The sequence below is a fragment of the Antechinus flavipes genome, chromosome 2 (assembly GCF_016432865.1).
Source record: "Antechinus flavipes isolate AdamAnt ecotype Samford, QLD, Australia chromosome 2, AdamAnt_v2, whole genome shotgun sequence".
Lineage (NCBI taxonomy): Eukaryota > Metazoa > Chordata > Mammalia > Dasyuromorphia > Dasyuridae > Antechinus > Antechinus flavipes.
This window is the reverse complement of record NC_067399.1, coordinates 131,768,169-131,784,699: the sequence shown is the minus strand read 5'-3', so window position 1 is coordinate 131,784,699 and position 16,531 is coordinate 131,768,169. Positions and strand designations below refer to the sequence as shown.

At 34.0% G+C, this 16,531-nt stretch overlaps 1 protein-coding gene across 2 annotated transcripts in view; it reads left to right on the top strand.

Annotated features, from left to right (window-relative positions):
- NSD3 (nuclear receptor binding SET domain protein 3) overlaps positions 1 to 16,531 on the top strand; it is a 138,728-nt gene that overhangs the window by 51,856 nt on the left and 70,341 nt on the right. For both annotated transcript variants that reach the window (XM_051975533.1, XM_051975532.1), the window contains exons 3-4: positions 14,834 to 14,908; positions 15,879 to 16,038. In XM_051975533.1, coding sequence (XP_051831493.1) covers positions 14,834 to 14,908; positions 15,879 to 16,038 — 235 coding nt within the window. The remainder of the gene's footprint in view (positions 1 to 14,833; positions 14,909 to 15,878; positions 16,039 to 16,531) is intronic.

Here is a 16,531-nt window from a genome sequence, read left to right as displayed (position 1 = left end):
AAAGGTTGAAACTGAGTCTCACCTCAGTTCTTGGGCTCAGAGCATTTAGCTAAGGTTTTTACTCTGTCCATAGCTAATGTCCTTTTCATATTATGCTGCTTCTCTCTGTCCCAAAATTGTGACTTGATTTCTGTTCCTGAGCACTAGAATGCTCCCCAGTACTACTGATAGATTCCTGGCAATCCCTCATTCCAGTGTCGGCAGACCTCTGTCTGTCTTGGTTAAACTATCATGGGTTGGGAAAATGATTCACTGAGTTTTTCTTGGCTTTTGTGATAAGAATCACAATATGATCTGGTATTTTCTAGATTGTTAATAGAGAAAGAAGAGTTATTGAGTAAGCTAGGCCAAAATGAGACTCATGTGTCATCTTGACCCTGTCTCCTGTTATTATTAATGACAATAATAATTATTATAACTACAATAATTATTCTCATCTTTGTCAGTTGGGTTCAGGTAGAAATAGGGACAACTTTATATTCTATTTTATATTTAATGTTCTAAAAATTATTACAAAAGTAGATAAAATAAGTACATTTTATAGTTGAAATAAAAGTATTAGTATACAGGCTTCCTGACAGCACTACAATTCCAATAGAAGACAGGATAACAGGGATAAATATCTCATCCTGTTATTGTAATTATTGTTGTAGGCATTATTAGTGGCTTTTAAAATAGATTGCTGATTTTTTTTTTAAAGCTTAAAGAAAATATTCTGACTGATTATGTTTTGGTTAATTGAGTTTTTTGGTTAATTGAGTTTTTACTAGACTTAAGTAATAATTATAGACTTGAAGTGAGTTTCTTTTAATCTACATGTATATCTTATCTATATTGTGTTATATGATATATATAAATATATAAATTTTAATCTATATATTAAAAAATCAAATTGACCAGATAATATATTCCTACCTAGAAAGAAAATCAGTTCTAAGTCTATAGCTCCTGAAGAGTTTGTTTATCTTTTAGAATCATTCATGAGCAAAAAAGCTAGCCAGGGATTAGCCTCTTGGTTCACTGATTAAAGATGTCCTATTAAAGTAGGAGTACATGAGGATTCATTGCTCTGAATGCTCTAAATACATATTTACCTTTTTAATGAAAGAGATGTATTCCTGGAAAATAATCCATATTTAGTAATATTTTTAGTGCCCAAAGAGAGTTGATTATTCATGGGAACCTTATGTTTAATCTCGTTTTTATAGTATTAAAAAAAACTCACCTAATTTAGTTTTTTAAATTTATATTATATATAATTTATCCTAAAGTGAGGGTCATTCAAGCTCCTTTCCCTAGAACGAGGCTTTGTAGTCCTTTGGCCCTGATTTTTGCCTGGATATTATAAACCTCCACTCTCAGTCTTCCTCTTGGATTGGTGTTATTATAGCCTCTTTGTATTGTAGTAGCAATAAAGGTATCAGAGCAGATACCAAATAAATGTTTTACAAAACATCATAAAACTGCCTTCTATACGGGGCTTCTTGAATTTTTTCCCATTCACAATCCCTTTTTTCCCCTGAGAAATTTTCCTATGATCCCATGTATATAGGTTTATAAAATAGGTATACAAATAAAACATAATAAACCATAATTTCATGACTCCCACATTCAATTACATGATCCCATATGGGGTTTCTACTCACAGTTTAAGAATTAGCTTTGTTCTAGGAGATGATTGGAGGAGTCCTGGCTGTTTCTTGGAAATCAGTTTGAAACCATTGACTTTTTATTTATGTGTACTTTACAAAACTAGTTGTAGGTGTGTAATCAACTTACTAACCTCCGAAGTCACTTTCAGCTTTTGTATTTTAAACTTAACTCTACCAAGTATTTATTTAATTTCTAGCCACTTAGCAATGAAAATGTAATAGAAACAGATCTCTGCTATCCAAATATTGATTTAGAAAACCACAAATTAGCATTGTCTGTTTAATTGCATTTTTATTTATTTTGTTAAACATTTTTTAATTACAGTTTAATCTGATTTGATCCTGTTGCTGGTGATGGATATCTTCAGGGCTATTAGACACTTCCAGTCTAGGCAGTCAGATCTATGGGGTCAATATTGAAATTAAACTAAATTTCAAAAAAACTGCTTTTACTTATAGGGATGGAAAGTTCCTCATTAAATTGGCAGTATATGGAAACTGCAACCTTATTTTTCCTCCTTCCTTTATAGATATTTGACTAGCTTAATTTAAATCATTGGTTTTTCATTCAGCACTGTGGGACTTGATCACTCTGATTGACTTGTTAATCTGCTATTTTGATTTGTGAAGAATCAAGTCAAGTAGCCTGATTCTAATTAGAGTACTAAATGTAACTTTAACATCTTGTTTAAAAAAAAAAAATTGAGTTGAGAATATTTTTATTTCCTCAATATAAAAATACTTCAAAGATGCTTTTTTGTTCTTTAAAGATCATGCTTTAAGGCCCTTGAGGTTCACTTAACAATTAATGATGCTGTGATATTCTGCTAGACCCTGTCCACATTGCTAAATCTAACAAAACTATTTTTCAACACAGATGAAAATGATCTTAAAGGTTCTGTTTTTGTTTTTGAAAGAGGAACATTGAATATATTTTATTTACTGTATTATGTATTCTTTTTCTGGCTACTTCAGAAATGTAAAGTTATTTTTCTCTTTAGACTGTTTTCAGTGCAGATCACCAAAAAAAAAACTGTCAGCCTATGATTGTTTCTGTGCTAGATTACTATAAAATTATTAAAATCCTTAACTTGGTTTAAGGGTTAAAACAGGGAAACTAGAAACCACTGAAATTTGAGAGAATGTAAGTATATGTGTTTAAAACTTATATTCCCTGAATGAACAAATTAGTATAAATTGAACAGTGTCAGCAAGTGTTGGACCCAGGAGTCTTTTTTAATTGGTCTTTTCACAGGAATTCCACTTGCCATTGCCAATAAAGGTTATCTTTTCTACCCTTATCAGTTTTTACGTAGCTTTTTATACTTTAGACAAAGGAATCTTGGAAAGTGGAACTCCTCAAATCAATGTTTTTCACTGTCCTTATTTGACACTAGTGACCTCCATTCTTTTGGAAAAAAATCTTCTCCATAAGTTTCTGTATTAATTCTCCTTTTAACTGCTACTTACTGTCCATATGACTGTGGGTAATTCATTTCATCTTTCCATGTTTCTGTTTTCTCAGCTATGAATTAAGAATAATCATTCATTCAACCAATGTTAATTAGGTGATCATTTGCGGTTACTTATACTAAGTGCTGGTGAATATGCAAAGTTTAGATGAGACATTCACCTCTCTCATGAAGTTGTTTAACATTGAAATAGAAATAACATTGAAATAAGGTAACTGTAATATGTAATATTATATAATTAGAAGACTATAAAATAAAGTATTATATTACATCAGCATGGGAAGGTAATATTTGTGCTAAAATACTTCATGGAATGATGTGGTGAAAGTATTCTGGAAAACTTCATAATATTATTATTGTCATTAAAGTTTTTCTCTCCCTTCTTTTCTGTTTATTTATCCACTGTCTCCTACTTTTGCAAAGAAAGGAAAGAGGCATATTTTCTCATCTCTTCTGAGCAAAGTTTGGTATAGTAACCTAGCCAATGATCTCTGACCACATTGTTTGCTAAGCTGGCCAGCTACCCTCCTTCCTCATCTGACTTCTACATCTGCTTCACCTTTCCCTTCTGACTTACTAGTGCAAGCTGAAAAAGCTCATGCTTGTGGCACCAAACAAAACAAAACAAAACAAAAAAACCCTTCTTTTATTTAATTAATTGTACTAAATTGTAAATAATTATTTAGTATTCATTTTATGTTTAGTTCCATGTTATTGCATTTTACTGCCAGTTTGTCCATGCTCACTACGAGAAGCACTATAATGTAGTGAATAGTTGAACTTGGAGTCAAGAATTGAAGTTTCATGTTACTATTATTTCCATTTATATTGTTGTGGTAATTATGTGCATTTTTTTCTGGTTCTGCTTACTTCACTCTATCAATTCAAAATAATAATATATCTAAATCCAGCAGGTGAACATTTGCAAAGTGCTTTACAAATGTTATCTTAAATATCCTCACAACAAACGTAGGGTGTTATTATTCTTATTATATAAATGAGGAAAGATGCAGGTGAAGGTTAAGTGACTTGCCCAGTGTCTCACAGTATGTAAATGTGTGATGCTGAATTTGAATTCAGGTTTTATTGACCTCAATTCTGGAGTTCTATCCAGGGTACCACAATACTACCTCATTTTGTAGAAATCTTCTCGGGCTTCTCTTTAAGTTTTTCATTCCATATGATGCAATCATATTGCATTATATTTATGTACCATGATTTGTTCAGCAGCTTATTCCACAAGCAAACTGCTTTATTTCTAGTTCTTTCCTGCCACAAAAAGTGCCACTAGGAGTATTTTGGTACATCCTTTACCTTGTTCCTGAAACAAGGTTGGTTGGTTCAGCCTCCCTTGATTTTTTTCTAATAATGGGATCCTAAGTCTAAGGGCTGGCCAAGTCCTTTATTTTACGGACAAATGTGGTCCAAGGTCATATAAGTAGCAAACATCCATCAGTAAATCAACAAGTCAAATCAACTTATTGTGTGTCAGATATGGTATTCCATATACCTGCAGGAAGAAAAGTTGGTCCTGCCCTCGGGGAACTTCCATTTCCGATGAGGAAAACCATACCTAGAAAGGAATTGAAAAGTAGGAGGAGAGATGAAGGTTGCATCAGTGAGGGAATTGCAGAGAAATTCCAGGAGGTCAAAAAGGCTTGTCAGACTTTGACAGGAAAAAAGCAATTCTTGTCCTCAAGGAGCTTACATTCTAATGGTAAGAGCCAAGAAGAGAAAAAATACAAATAACTAAATACAGAATTAGGTGAAGGATAGAAAGGCGAGACATTTAGAAGTTGGAGGGAATGGAAGTTGGAGGGCCTGCTGCAGAAGATAGACTTTGAGCCTAGTCTTTAAGGAACGTTAGAAAACTTAAGACACCAAGGTGAAGTGTGCAAAGCATTCCAACTTGGAGAGTAGGCTTTTCAGAGGGAGATGGAATGTTGTATTAAAGGAACTATAAATAGAACAATGCAGCTGGATCATAGAGTGATGGAGGGAATGAAGTATAAGAAGACTGAAAAAATAGGACAGGGCAAAGTTAAAAAGAGTTTTAAATGCCCAAACTTGATTCTGGAAGTGTAGGAAGCCACTAGGTTTTTATTAAGCAAAGGGTTCAAAGTTATCCTAAACTTTAGAAGAATCAACCATGATAGCTGAGTAGAAGATGGATTAAAGTGGAAAGATATTTGGGAAAGGAAGATCAATTAGAAGGCTTTTACAATAGGTTAGGCAAGAGATGATGAGAACCTGAAGGTAGGGTTCTGCTATATCAATGAAGAAAAGAAGATATGTATTAAAGATGTTGTAAATATAGAAATGACAAGATCTGGCAATGGATTGGTTATGAGGGATGAGTAATAGAAAAAAAAGTGAAACTAGAATGATTAGGAAGATGGTAGTTCTGGACAATAAAAGGGAAATTTGGAAGAGGAGAAAGATAATGAGTACTGTTTTGAACATGTTGGATTTGAGATGCTGGGAATTTCAAGTGTCTGTGAGGCAATTGAAGATGCAAGACTATTACTTGAGAGACAATGGGCTGGACATACTGACCTTGGAATCACCTATATAGATATTTGGACCTAATGAGATCACCAAGTGAAATAGAATAAAAAGAAGAGGGATGAGGGCAGACCATTGAGATACTCTCACGGTTAATGGGTTTGGTCTGGTTGAAGATGTAGCAAAGGAAACTGAGATGGAATGATTGGGTGAATAGAAGAATCAGGAAAGATCAGTGTCTTGGAAATCTGGAGAGGAGAAAGTTTCTAAGAAGAGAAGGTGATCAGTGGCGTTAAATGTAGAAGGAGAGTCAAAGATGTTGATTGAGAAGACTCCAGTAGATCTAGCAGTTAAGATCTGGTAATTTTGGAGAGGGCAACTATTCTTGTTGAAAGGTGAAGTCTTAAGCCATACTGTGGAAGGTTTACAATCTAATGAGAGGAGAAGTGGAGGAGGTATTTGTATAGATGAATTAAGCCGTGAAGGAGAAGAGAAATATTAAGTGACAACTAGTTAAGATGTTAGATTGAAGTGGGAGCGTTTTTTTTTTGTTTTGTTTTGTTTTTTTAAAGAATAATATAGTCATAGGAAAGAGCTAGTAGATAAGAGATTTAAATTGAGAGAATGGGGAAGATCGTAGAAGCAGTTTGCTAGAAAAGTTGGGAGATGAGATAAAGGGCCTGTAGAGGGGATTGAGTTTGGCAAGGAAAAGGGTCATCCCTTTATCTGAGACTAGAGTGAAGGAAGAAAAAAATTTCTCATAGAGAATTTTAGAAAGGAGAAACCATTAGCACAATATCTGACACAACAAATGTTAATTTACTGACAGACACATGGTCTTAATTTTTCTATGAAGTAAGAAACAAAGAATTCTAGCTTAAAGGGTAGGGAGTGCCCTGGGATCCGCGAAGAAAAGTGGAATTTGAACCCAGATCAACTTACTCCAAGGTATGAATATTTTTGTCACTTTTTAAGCATAATGTCAAATTGCTTTCCAAAATGGTTGTACCGAATCACAGCCTCTCCAGCAATATACTAATAACAATTTTCTTGCCATAGCTCCTTCAAAATTGGCCATTCCCAATTTTTGTTACTTTTGCCAGTTTGCTAGGTTTAAGGTAAAACTTCAGAGGTATTTTTAATGTATTTTTTTTTTATTAGTGATAAGGCACAATTTTTCACATAGCCAAGATTAGTCTTCCCCTCCTCAAACATGCTTTTTAAGATTTATTTATTTATATCCTTTGATCATTTATCCATTAGACAACAGCTTTTGGTCTTATGTATTTGTTAGTTTCCTATATATTTTGAATATATAGCCTTTATCCAGGGATGTTTGATGCAAGTGTTTTCTTCTCATCCAGTGTTTCCACTTTCTCAGCTCTTATTCCCCTTCTTATTAATCATCTTTAAAATTTATTCGAAGTAGCCCTCCTATCTTCATTATCTACAGGTCTATAAGATAAAAAGCTTGACTTTTCCAACTCTATATCTTTTTTTTTTTTTTAAACAGAAATTCCTGATGTATTTACTTATTCGTTCTTAAATGTAACATACCCTTTCCTACTCTTTGAATTCTACCCCTTCCTCCTCATCTCCTGGAAGTTAGCCTTTTTCTTTCATTAATTAAATTAATTAGTCTTAGATCCTTGATGCTTTAAATTTTGATCCATGCATATTTTGATTTGTAGACTGTAGAAAAAAAATCAAGTGTTTATAATTTGAATAAATAATTAATTGATCTGAATATACTGTACCTACCTAGTATAGTGTTTTGAACATAACACTTGTTTTGGATATTCAGCAAATAATTTGTTGAATGAAGGAATGGATGAATTGGTTTGGAATAATTCACACCAGTATTATAGGTTCATATTGCAGTGTTAAACTCCTATTTTTGTTATATTTTGAATAGCATAGTTAGATTTATAATATATCTAAATTCTTGTAAGACGTGCCATAATGTAGTGCTTTTATTCCTACCTAATTAACTCCTCACCTTTTCTCAATCCTTTCATACCTCCATTCACTCCATCCATTGAACTAAAAACCTCACCTTTTACTTAACTTGAAAAGTTTAGATCACTTCTTGTTCACTTTCTTTCTCTCAAAATCCTTTTGCATAATCCTTTACTCCTCCTTTTCTTTAGTTTGTGTTAATGTGATAGGTAGCATTTAATTTGTGCCAAATACTAGTATACTAAGGGCTGGAATATTCATAGAAAATCCCTACCTTCATGGAGCAGCACACTTTCTAATTATGGAAGATAACACATATATGAGGTTTCATATTTGTGAAATAAAAGCAGAGCCAGTGGTTTTCTACCTGAAGATAGTATGCTCCTCATTCTTGCCTCTCCTGCCTTGTTCAGCTTCAATATTCTCCATTCCAATTTACTCCCTTTCTCTTTATTTTTTAAATCCTTCTCTTCTGTTTGCAACTATGCCCAAATACCCCCCATCCTTAAAAATAAGTTGTACACTTTATCATCCCAACAAGTTTTTCTCAGCCAAATTTCAAGAAAAAAGCTATTTGTATTTGTCATCCTTGTTTCTTTCACTTCTCAATCCTTTTCAGTCTGATTTCCCACCTTATCTCTCATCTGAAATGGCTCCCTTCAAAATCACTAGTTTTTTAATTGCCAAATCTCTTGCCAAGTTGTTTTTGTTTTTGTTTTTTCTCTTCTAAATAGCAATCTTTGATGCATTTGACATTGTTCCTTATCTTCTCTTCCTGGGTACTTTGCTCTTTGAGTTTTTATGACACTATTTTTTTCTGGTTCTCCTCCCACCTGTTTGACCACTTTTCAGTCTTCTTTGCTAGATCATACATTAAACATCATGTATTAAACTGGGGGCAAACCTTAGTGCTCTCTGCAGGGGCCTCTCCGTTACTCTATATGTTCTCTTAGTGATCTCATGTAGCTCCCCCATGAGTTTAATTATCATCATCTGTTTGCAGATTACTCCAAGATCTATATAAGCAATCTTTGTCCTCTACTGCATCACAGACTGTTTATTGGACTTTTCTACCTGGATATTTCTGAATCATCTCAAACTCATGATGTTTGAAGCAGAATTCATTATTTTTCTTCTAAACCTACCTACTCTTCCAAATTTTCCTGTTTTTGTCAGAGATAACATCATTCTTCCAATCTCTCAAGTTTTAACTGGTTCTAATTCACTATACATATCCATTGAGATGCCAAATCTTTTTTTAAATCAACTTCATACCTGACTTTTTTCTTCTTCCACCAATACTGATGGAGTTTGCCACCAAATGTTGGGGAGAGGGTGTATTGGGACCCAAAAGCATATTAGGTGGTGAGCCAATGTTGTAGTTGTCTCAAAATTTGTAAGCTTAGATCTCCAAATCAAGAGGCCAAGATTTTATTATGCAGTGGGCTAAATCCATCTGAGGTTCTTAGCAAACAAAAGAGTTTTTAGCAATTCACTAAGAACTTGCCATTAATTGGGCAAAGATGTCATTAGGGTGTGGCAAGTTCCTAGAGCACCCACTATGCCATTGGGCTAAATTCCTAAAAAAAGTTCAGCCAGGATTACCATGGCAGGCTACATTCCTAAAGAACTTTCCAACTTCCTAAAGAAGTTTAACATCCTAAAAAGAGTTAGCTATAACAAGGAGAAAGGCATTGTAAAGCTTGGCAAGTTCTAGAGAACCTACAATCATAAGGTAGGCTGAATTCCTAGAAAAAGGAATTTAGCAAGTTTGCCATAGGAGTATATAGGTTTATAGGTCCTGATGATTTTGTCATTGCAAAGAGCAAAAGGCTCACTTAAAGTCCAGATAATACTATCTGTGCTCCTTCCTATAATCAAGCATCTGGTCAAATCCAGGATCTGGGAGGTCTTTTCTCCACTTCATCAACATCACGCTTTGTTTACCTCTTCCTAATCTATTGCAATGGACTTCTAATTGGTCTCCCTACCTTAGATCTCTTCCCCAATCCAATTAACCTCCCCTATAGTTGCTAAAATGAATTTCCTCAAGCATAAAACTCTTATCATTCCTCCTCCTTTAGCTTCAGTTGCTTTCATTAAAGATAAATTATAGATTCTTCTTGCTTTTAAAGCCTTTTGTAATCTAGTTCCAATTTACCTATCAGCCTCTTTTTATGCTATTTCCTTCCCCTGCTCTCTGAGGAAAGACACTCTCTTGTTTCTTTTCCTGTGCTGCCCTCTCTTTTCCTTTTCATAGAATCTGTCCATTCTAGAGGAAGCTCAAACCCTATTTCTTCCACACACATATCCTTTCCTAATGCAATTCAACTGCTGATGTCCACTGTCCTTAACTATTTTGAATTTAAGGATAAGGATAGAAATTGAATCTGAGATTGCATTGATATGAGGGAATCTCTCATGTTAGGGAACTCCATCCTTCTAATGTTAAAGTCAGAATCCTCTTGAGCACTGAGAGGTTAAATGAGTTACCCAGAGTTATATAACTGTTTTCCAGGAAGATCTTCTTGAATTGGAGAGCAATTCTGTTCTCAATGCTCTATAGTCTTCATTTTGCATTTATTCTGAATATGCACACTTTATGATTTTTCTTCTCCCACCAATCTATTGTTTATTTATTTAGCATTCCTTTTTATTTTTTGAGTTCTCCCTTCTAGCCCCTTCTCCACCCACTGAGAATTCAAGCAAATGAAATAAATAATACATGTAAAATCATGCAAGATACACCTTCCATATTAGTTATGTTATAATCTACAAAAGAATGTACTTTGGGGGCAGGTAGGTGGTGCCGTGGATAGAGCACCAGCCCTGAAGTCAGGAAGATCCTATTCAAATCTGGTCTCAGACACTTAACATGTCCTAGCTGTATGACCGTGGGCAAGTCACTTAATCCTAATTGCCTCAGTTTAAAAAAAAAGAAGTAGTATTTTCTTTAAGAATAGGGATAGTGTCCTTTTTTTGTATTTTTGTCCCCATTTCCAGGAATAGAACACAGCATACTCAGTAAATGCTTATTGATTAATATAATGTTTACCACTAGGGCAAAGATTTCTAGATTACTTCCTTTTGGCAACAAATTTCAACTCAAGTTGTGGGGACAAAAAGAATTCTATTTGTCCCTTACATTCTATCTCAAGCGGATTTAACTCCATGTAAAGTTCCATGGTGGACCAAAAAATAAGTGCTGATCTAGGATCCAAAACCACAACAGTAAATTGATAAAATTAAGCTATTGGCTCATATGATGTATTTGCAAAATTTGAAAAATTGCATCTATAATGAGAAAATTTTCTCCTGATATTGGATTTCTTTTTTGAAATAACACCTAATGCTAGATTAAGGGGACAATATTGATTTTGCCCTCAGATTTCTGGGATGCAAAAAAATCCTGGATTTTAAGAAATTATTCTAGGGTACCTTTGCATAAAACTATCATGTTAAACCCTTTTATCATTTACTCTTGGTTGTTATAATATGAGCAATTTGAAGTTATTGAATGAAAAATTTTGAGTTTGCAATCTATCTTTTTTGGTGTTAAGTATAATTTTATTAAATCTGTTTATTAATTTCAAATCATCTCACTGAAATTCCATTTCTCCTGTAAATTAAAGTTTAGTTTCTAATATGTTTAATGGTAGAAGGAGAGAAAACCTGATAGGGTTGTTTTGAAATAAGACAATTTTAAAGACATAAAGCATCATTTTTATATATGGGTTTTTCTTGCTTTTCTGCTATAAACACAGCATTATTTTCCTTGAGTTATTTTAATTTAATCTTATTTTAAGTGGCCTTGTTCTCACTGACTTTCCTCCCTTCCTCCTGATTCCCTCTTCTGGTTTGTTACCCTTTTCTCTTTAGGATTTTATTTTGTTCCTCTCTCTTGCTTTTATCTTCCTCTTTTCCCCTCTTAGTCACATAGATTCCTCATTCACCTTCTCCTTTAGCTGTTCTTCTTCATTGTTTTTTTTTATTTTTCAATTTTTGCAACCCTTTTCAAAAAGGATTCCTGCCATCCTCTTCCTTCCCATCCTCTCTTTTTGTTCTAAAGCCTCATTTTTTAATTTATGATTCTGTAATGTAGTCTTATCTTTTCTTTACATAATCAAAGTTATGATTTTGATGAAAAGCTATCCATTTTAGTCTCTGGCATTTATATATCTTCTGCCGCTGCCTCATTGGGCTTGCTTACACCTTGGATTCACATTTCCTTTTTATCTTCCTAAACAATGTTAATTATTGCATGTATCAGAGAAGAAACTGTCCCGTGGTGAGGGCACATTCCTTCCACTGATGTGTACCCCCTTTTTTTGGTCTTTTTTCTCCTATATTTATCTGAAAATCTACTTTTTGTGACCATGTTCTCCCACTCCTTCAGGTGCCAGTTACCCCCCAGAGGTACCACCCTACCCCCTTTTTAGGACAAATAGACTTTTCAGGCACCAAATATTTCCGGCTTTATCCAGTTTGAGGTCCTCATCTTTCACCCATAGGAGCATTCATCATTGGATTTTACTCTCTCCTCACTCACTCCCTCATAGACTCTTCTCTTTTTGAGACCATAGAAGTCACCTTCTCATTGCTAGTCCTTGATTTGATGCCAAATGCTAGACCTTGATTTGACCCCAGAATATCCCTCACTTCTCTCTATCCATTTATGCCCTCTAATGAATATATTTCTTTTTTATTTTTTATTATAGCTTTTTATTTACGAGATATATGCATGAGTAATTTTTCAGCATTGACAATTGCCAAACCTTTTGTTCCAACTTTTCTCCTCCTTCCCCCCACCCACTCCTCCAGATGGCAGGTTGACCAATACATGTTAAATATGTTAAAGTATAAGTTAAATACAATATATGTATATATATCCATACAGTTATTTTGCTGTACAAAAAAAAAAAATCGGACTTTGAAATAGTGTACAATTACTCTTTGAAGAAAATAAAAAATGCAGGTGGACAAAAATAGAGGGATCGGGAATTCTATAGTGGTTCATAGTCATCTCCCAGAGTTCTTTTGCTAGGTGTAGCTGGTTCAATTCATTATTGCTCTATTGGAACTGATTTGGTTCATCTCATCATTGAAGAGGGCCATGTCCATCAGAATTGATCATCTTATAGTATTGTTGTTGAAATATATAATGATCTCCTGGTCCTGCTCATTTCACTCAGCATCAGTTCGTGTAAGTCACTCCAGGCCTTCTTGAAATCATCCTGCTGGTCATTTCTTACAGAACAATAATATTCCATAATATTCATATACCACAATTTATTCAGCCATTCTCCAATTGATGGGCATCCATCATGAATATACTTCTACAAAAGAATTCACCTTGTAAACAAAGTGTCCCAAGTTTTGTTCATAATGCTTTCTGTCTACCTCTTAATTATTATCTCTACTGAATTTCTCATTCTCCTTCTGTACCTTTAGAAAGAAGTCTCTTACTGGTCTTTCCATTGTCACTGTTCTTGTTGCTGTCTTCATTTATTCATTCCTCTTGCAATTCTTTTGTTTGGGGTGTTTTGAGAAGGAAATAATTTCTTTGGTTTGGATTTTCTTTCTAAAAATGTTTCAGACTCTTTTATTATTGAATGTCCATCTTTTGTCTTGTATGGTTTAGCTCATATTGCAAGACAGATCACCTTGGGCTACATCCCAAGCTCCACTGCTCTTATATTATTCCATCCACCCCCTCCCTTTTTTTCTAATGGATATGGAATAGTCCTGTACTCTTCAAATGTCCTTTACTTCAGATTTGATAATCTTTATCTTAATAGCTGGTAGAATTTGAGGTTTCTGAATCGAATGGTTAGATTCAAGTGCTGTATGTTTTGGAGTTTGTAGTGGTGGTTTTTTCCCCTGGAGGTGATCTGTGAGTTTTTTCCATTGGGAGTTCACTTTCTATGGTCAGAAGTCCTGAACAGTTCTTTTCTATTATTTTTTTAAATTGTGTTAAGGTTTTTTGTTCTGTCTTGTTCTTTTGGGATCCCCTGATTCCCAGGTTGTCCTTATGAATTCTGTCCTTAAGAATAGTATGTTTTGGGGCAACTAGTTGGTGTAGTAGATCTTGATCACCAATCTTGAAGTCGGGAGTCAGAAGGACCTGAGTTCAAATCTTGTCTCAGATACACAACACTTCCTAGCTGTGGACTTAACCCTAATTGCCTCAAGGGGAAAAATAAACAACAACTATGTTTTGCTTGCATAAGACCCGTCTTTTTTTGTTTGTTTGCCATTTTGCTTCTCTTCTAGGTTATCCCTTACTTCTTTGTATTTGCATTCCCAATCTAATGTGCTCTCTTTTGTTTCTTTGGTGTGACTTGCCTTTTCAAATAAAAGTTCTTTTTCTACTCATTATTTTTGCTGTGTAGGAGATAAATTTTGCTCTCATAATTATCATTTTTATTTAAAAATCATTGAGGAACTGTGTGTTGTAGTTCTACCTTATTCTCAGATTCCACAGTCCTCTTTCTTATGAAATGTCAGATCTTTTCCCTTCATTTTGAAGAATAGATGCTTAAATCCATTTATTAGTTCTGAAGGCCAGATTTCTTTCTGTTATTTTGCTTCCTGCTGATATATTTATATTTAAGTTCTTTGAGATTTCTTCCTGAAATCTTTGGTATTTTCATTTTTCCTTCTTCCTCTTCCTTTATTTATCTTATCTCTCACTTTTTGACTCCATCTGCCTTTCTGATTGTGGTTTCCTTGAGGGCTAGATTGGAAAGCATCTTGACTTTTACAGTTATCAGCCTGGGTCTGTGCCTCAAGTAATTTTTGAATGGTTACAACTTATTCCAGTCGAATGCTGTACTCTTTTCTCAAGTTTGTTAGAGTGTTGCACAATCCCCCACATGCACAGTGTCCTTTCCCAGTGACTTGTTCGACTCACTCTGTTCCTTAGTTCTCTGGTCCAGCATCAGCAGTTTAGATTCTGCTGGTATTGGCAATTCAGGGCCTTTTTCCCTGCCATCAATCATAAAGATTGGAGAAAATTATCTAGAACTCTTAGAAAACATCATCTTAATGGCAAAAATGGTCGTCTTGTTTTCCAAATTTATATTTTCCTAGTGTGTAACTTTTTTATTCTCTTTTTTTACTAATGGGTTATATTATGCCCATTATCCTCCATTCTCATTATATATTTACTATTGCTTGCTGGTATTGTGTTCTTTTTGTTAAAACTTTAATTTGTTGTTATTGTTGTTGTTGTTTATCCTGCAGAGACCAAATGAGAGGGTGGTTAACATTCTATCTGAAAAACCAAGAGAAGATTCTTTGGTATTAGAAGAAACACCAGTAAGTTGACTTAGTGAAAATAGTATGTGTTTGTTTCCTATCTCTCCAAATTATTTTTAAAAGTAAAAATCCTAATTAACCCATTAAAATATTATAGTTGCAAATCTTATTTGTAAAATTATATTGAAACAAAATTTGGAACTTTTAAATAGATTATTTTCTTTTTGTGTGTGTGTATGTACAAAATTTATTGATATGTTTTGACATGGTAAATATTTCCCTTCAGGCACCCAATTTTTCTTTAAAAGTATACCATTTGGATATTGTATATCAGGTTATGTAAAATCACTTAGTAGTATGACAATCTGATAGCATCTGTCACTTTGAGGTGAACATTTTCTTCTCTCCCTTATTTCCAAAGGAGAAGGGGAGTAGGAGTATGTTGGAATAGTTGGGTATTGTTGGAATTAGTTGATATATTGGTTTTGTTGAATTGCTTTTTTAAAAAGTTTTTTGTTATAAGAGATGATCATGAGTGAGTGAGGGGACAGAGTTGGATATATTTGGAAACAAAATTGATATAATGACAAACAAAAATGGCAATGAAATTTTAGAGAAATTTTAAAACTGGATATTTTTACTGATTTCTTTTCCTATCTCTCATAACTATTTGACTTCCTCTTGATCATTTGTGTAGACTTTAAAGACGCCCTTTGACCATTCTGGAAAAGGAAATCTTTGTTCATGTTTTCATTCATTTAGTCAATATATATCTATTGAGCATCATCTTTGAACTAGGTTAACAAATGCTGAGGGCCATATTTAAAAAAGAATCTCAAAGAAACTTAGAGAGCAATCTAATCTTTTTTTTTTTTTTTGAGTGTTAATAAATAGCAAATACTAAAGGAAAAGAGATTTATTATCTATTGAACTCTACAAAAAGCACAATTCATATTTATTCCATTTTCTTTTTATACTTCACACTCAATTTAACTTTAATTATCATTGTGGTAAAATTTCTTTCTTGTAGGTTCAACAATACCTACCATCCCTTCCAACAGAAGTGAGCACTGGTGTAAAATTCCAAGTTGGTGACCTGGTCTGGTCTAAAGTGGGAACTTATCCTTGGTGGCCTTGTATGGTTTCAAGTGATCCCCAACTTGAGGTTCATACCAAAATTAATACAAGAGGTAAGAGCCAATAAGTAAATATTAGATACAATAATTTAACTACAAATCAATATTAAGTTCTTTTTCCTTCTCTTTCACACTATAAGAGTGTGCAATATCTAATGCTAGCATTCCTGTACTTAATCTGTAAAGTTTGTATGGGCTTTTTTGTTGTTGTTTATTTCATTCCAAATTTGATCTGATCCTTTTGGGTCAATTTTTTGTGTGTGTGCTGAGGCAATTGGGGTTAAGTGACTTACCCAGGGTCACACAGCTAGGAAGTGTTTAGTGTCTGAGGCCAGATTTGAACTCGGCTCCTCCTGACTTCAGGGCTGGTGCTCTATCCACTGCACCACCTAGATGCCCCTTGATACCTAATCTTAAAAGTGATTTCGAACTGAACCCCATGACTGCTCTCATGTTTGAAATCTCCTGTAAAATATACTTTTGTTCAAACCCCAGTGCTTGTCATTTTAAATTCTGAGTTAAATTTTGGTTATGTTGGGTTTAAGAT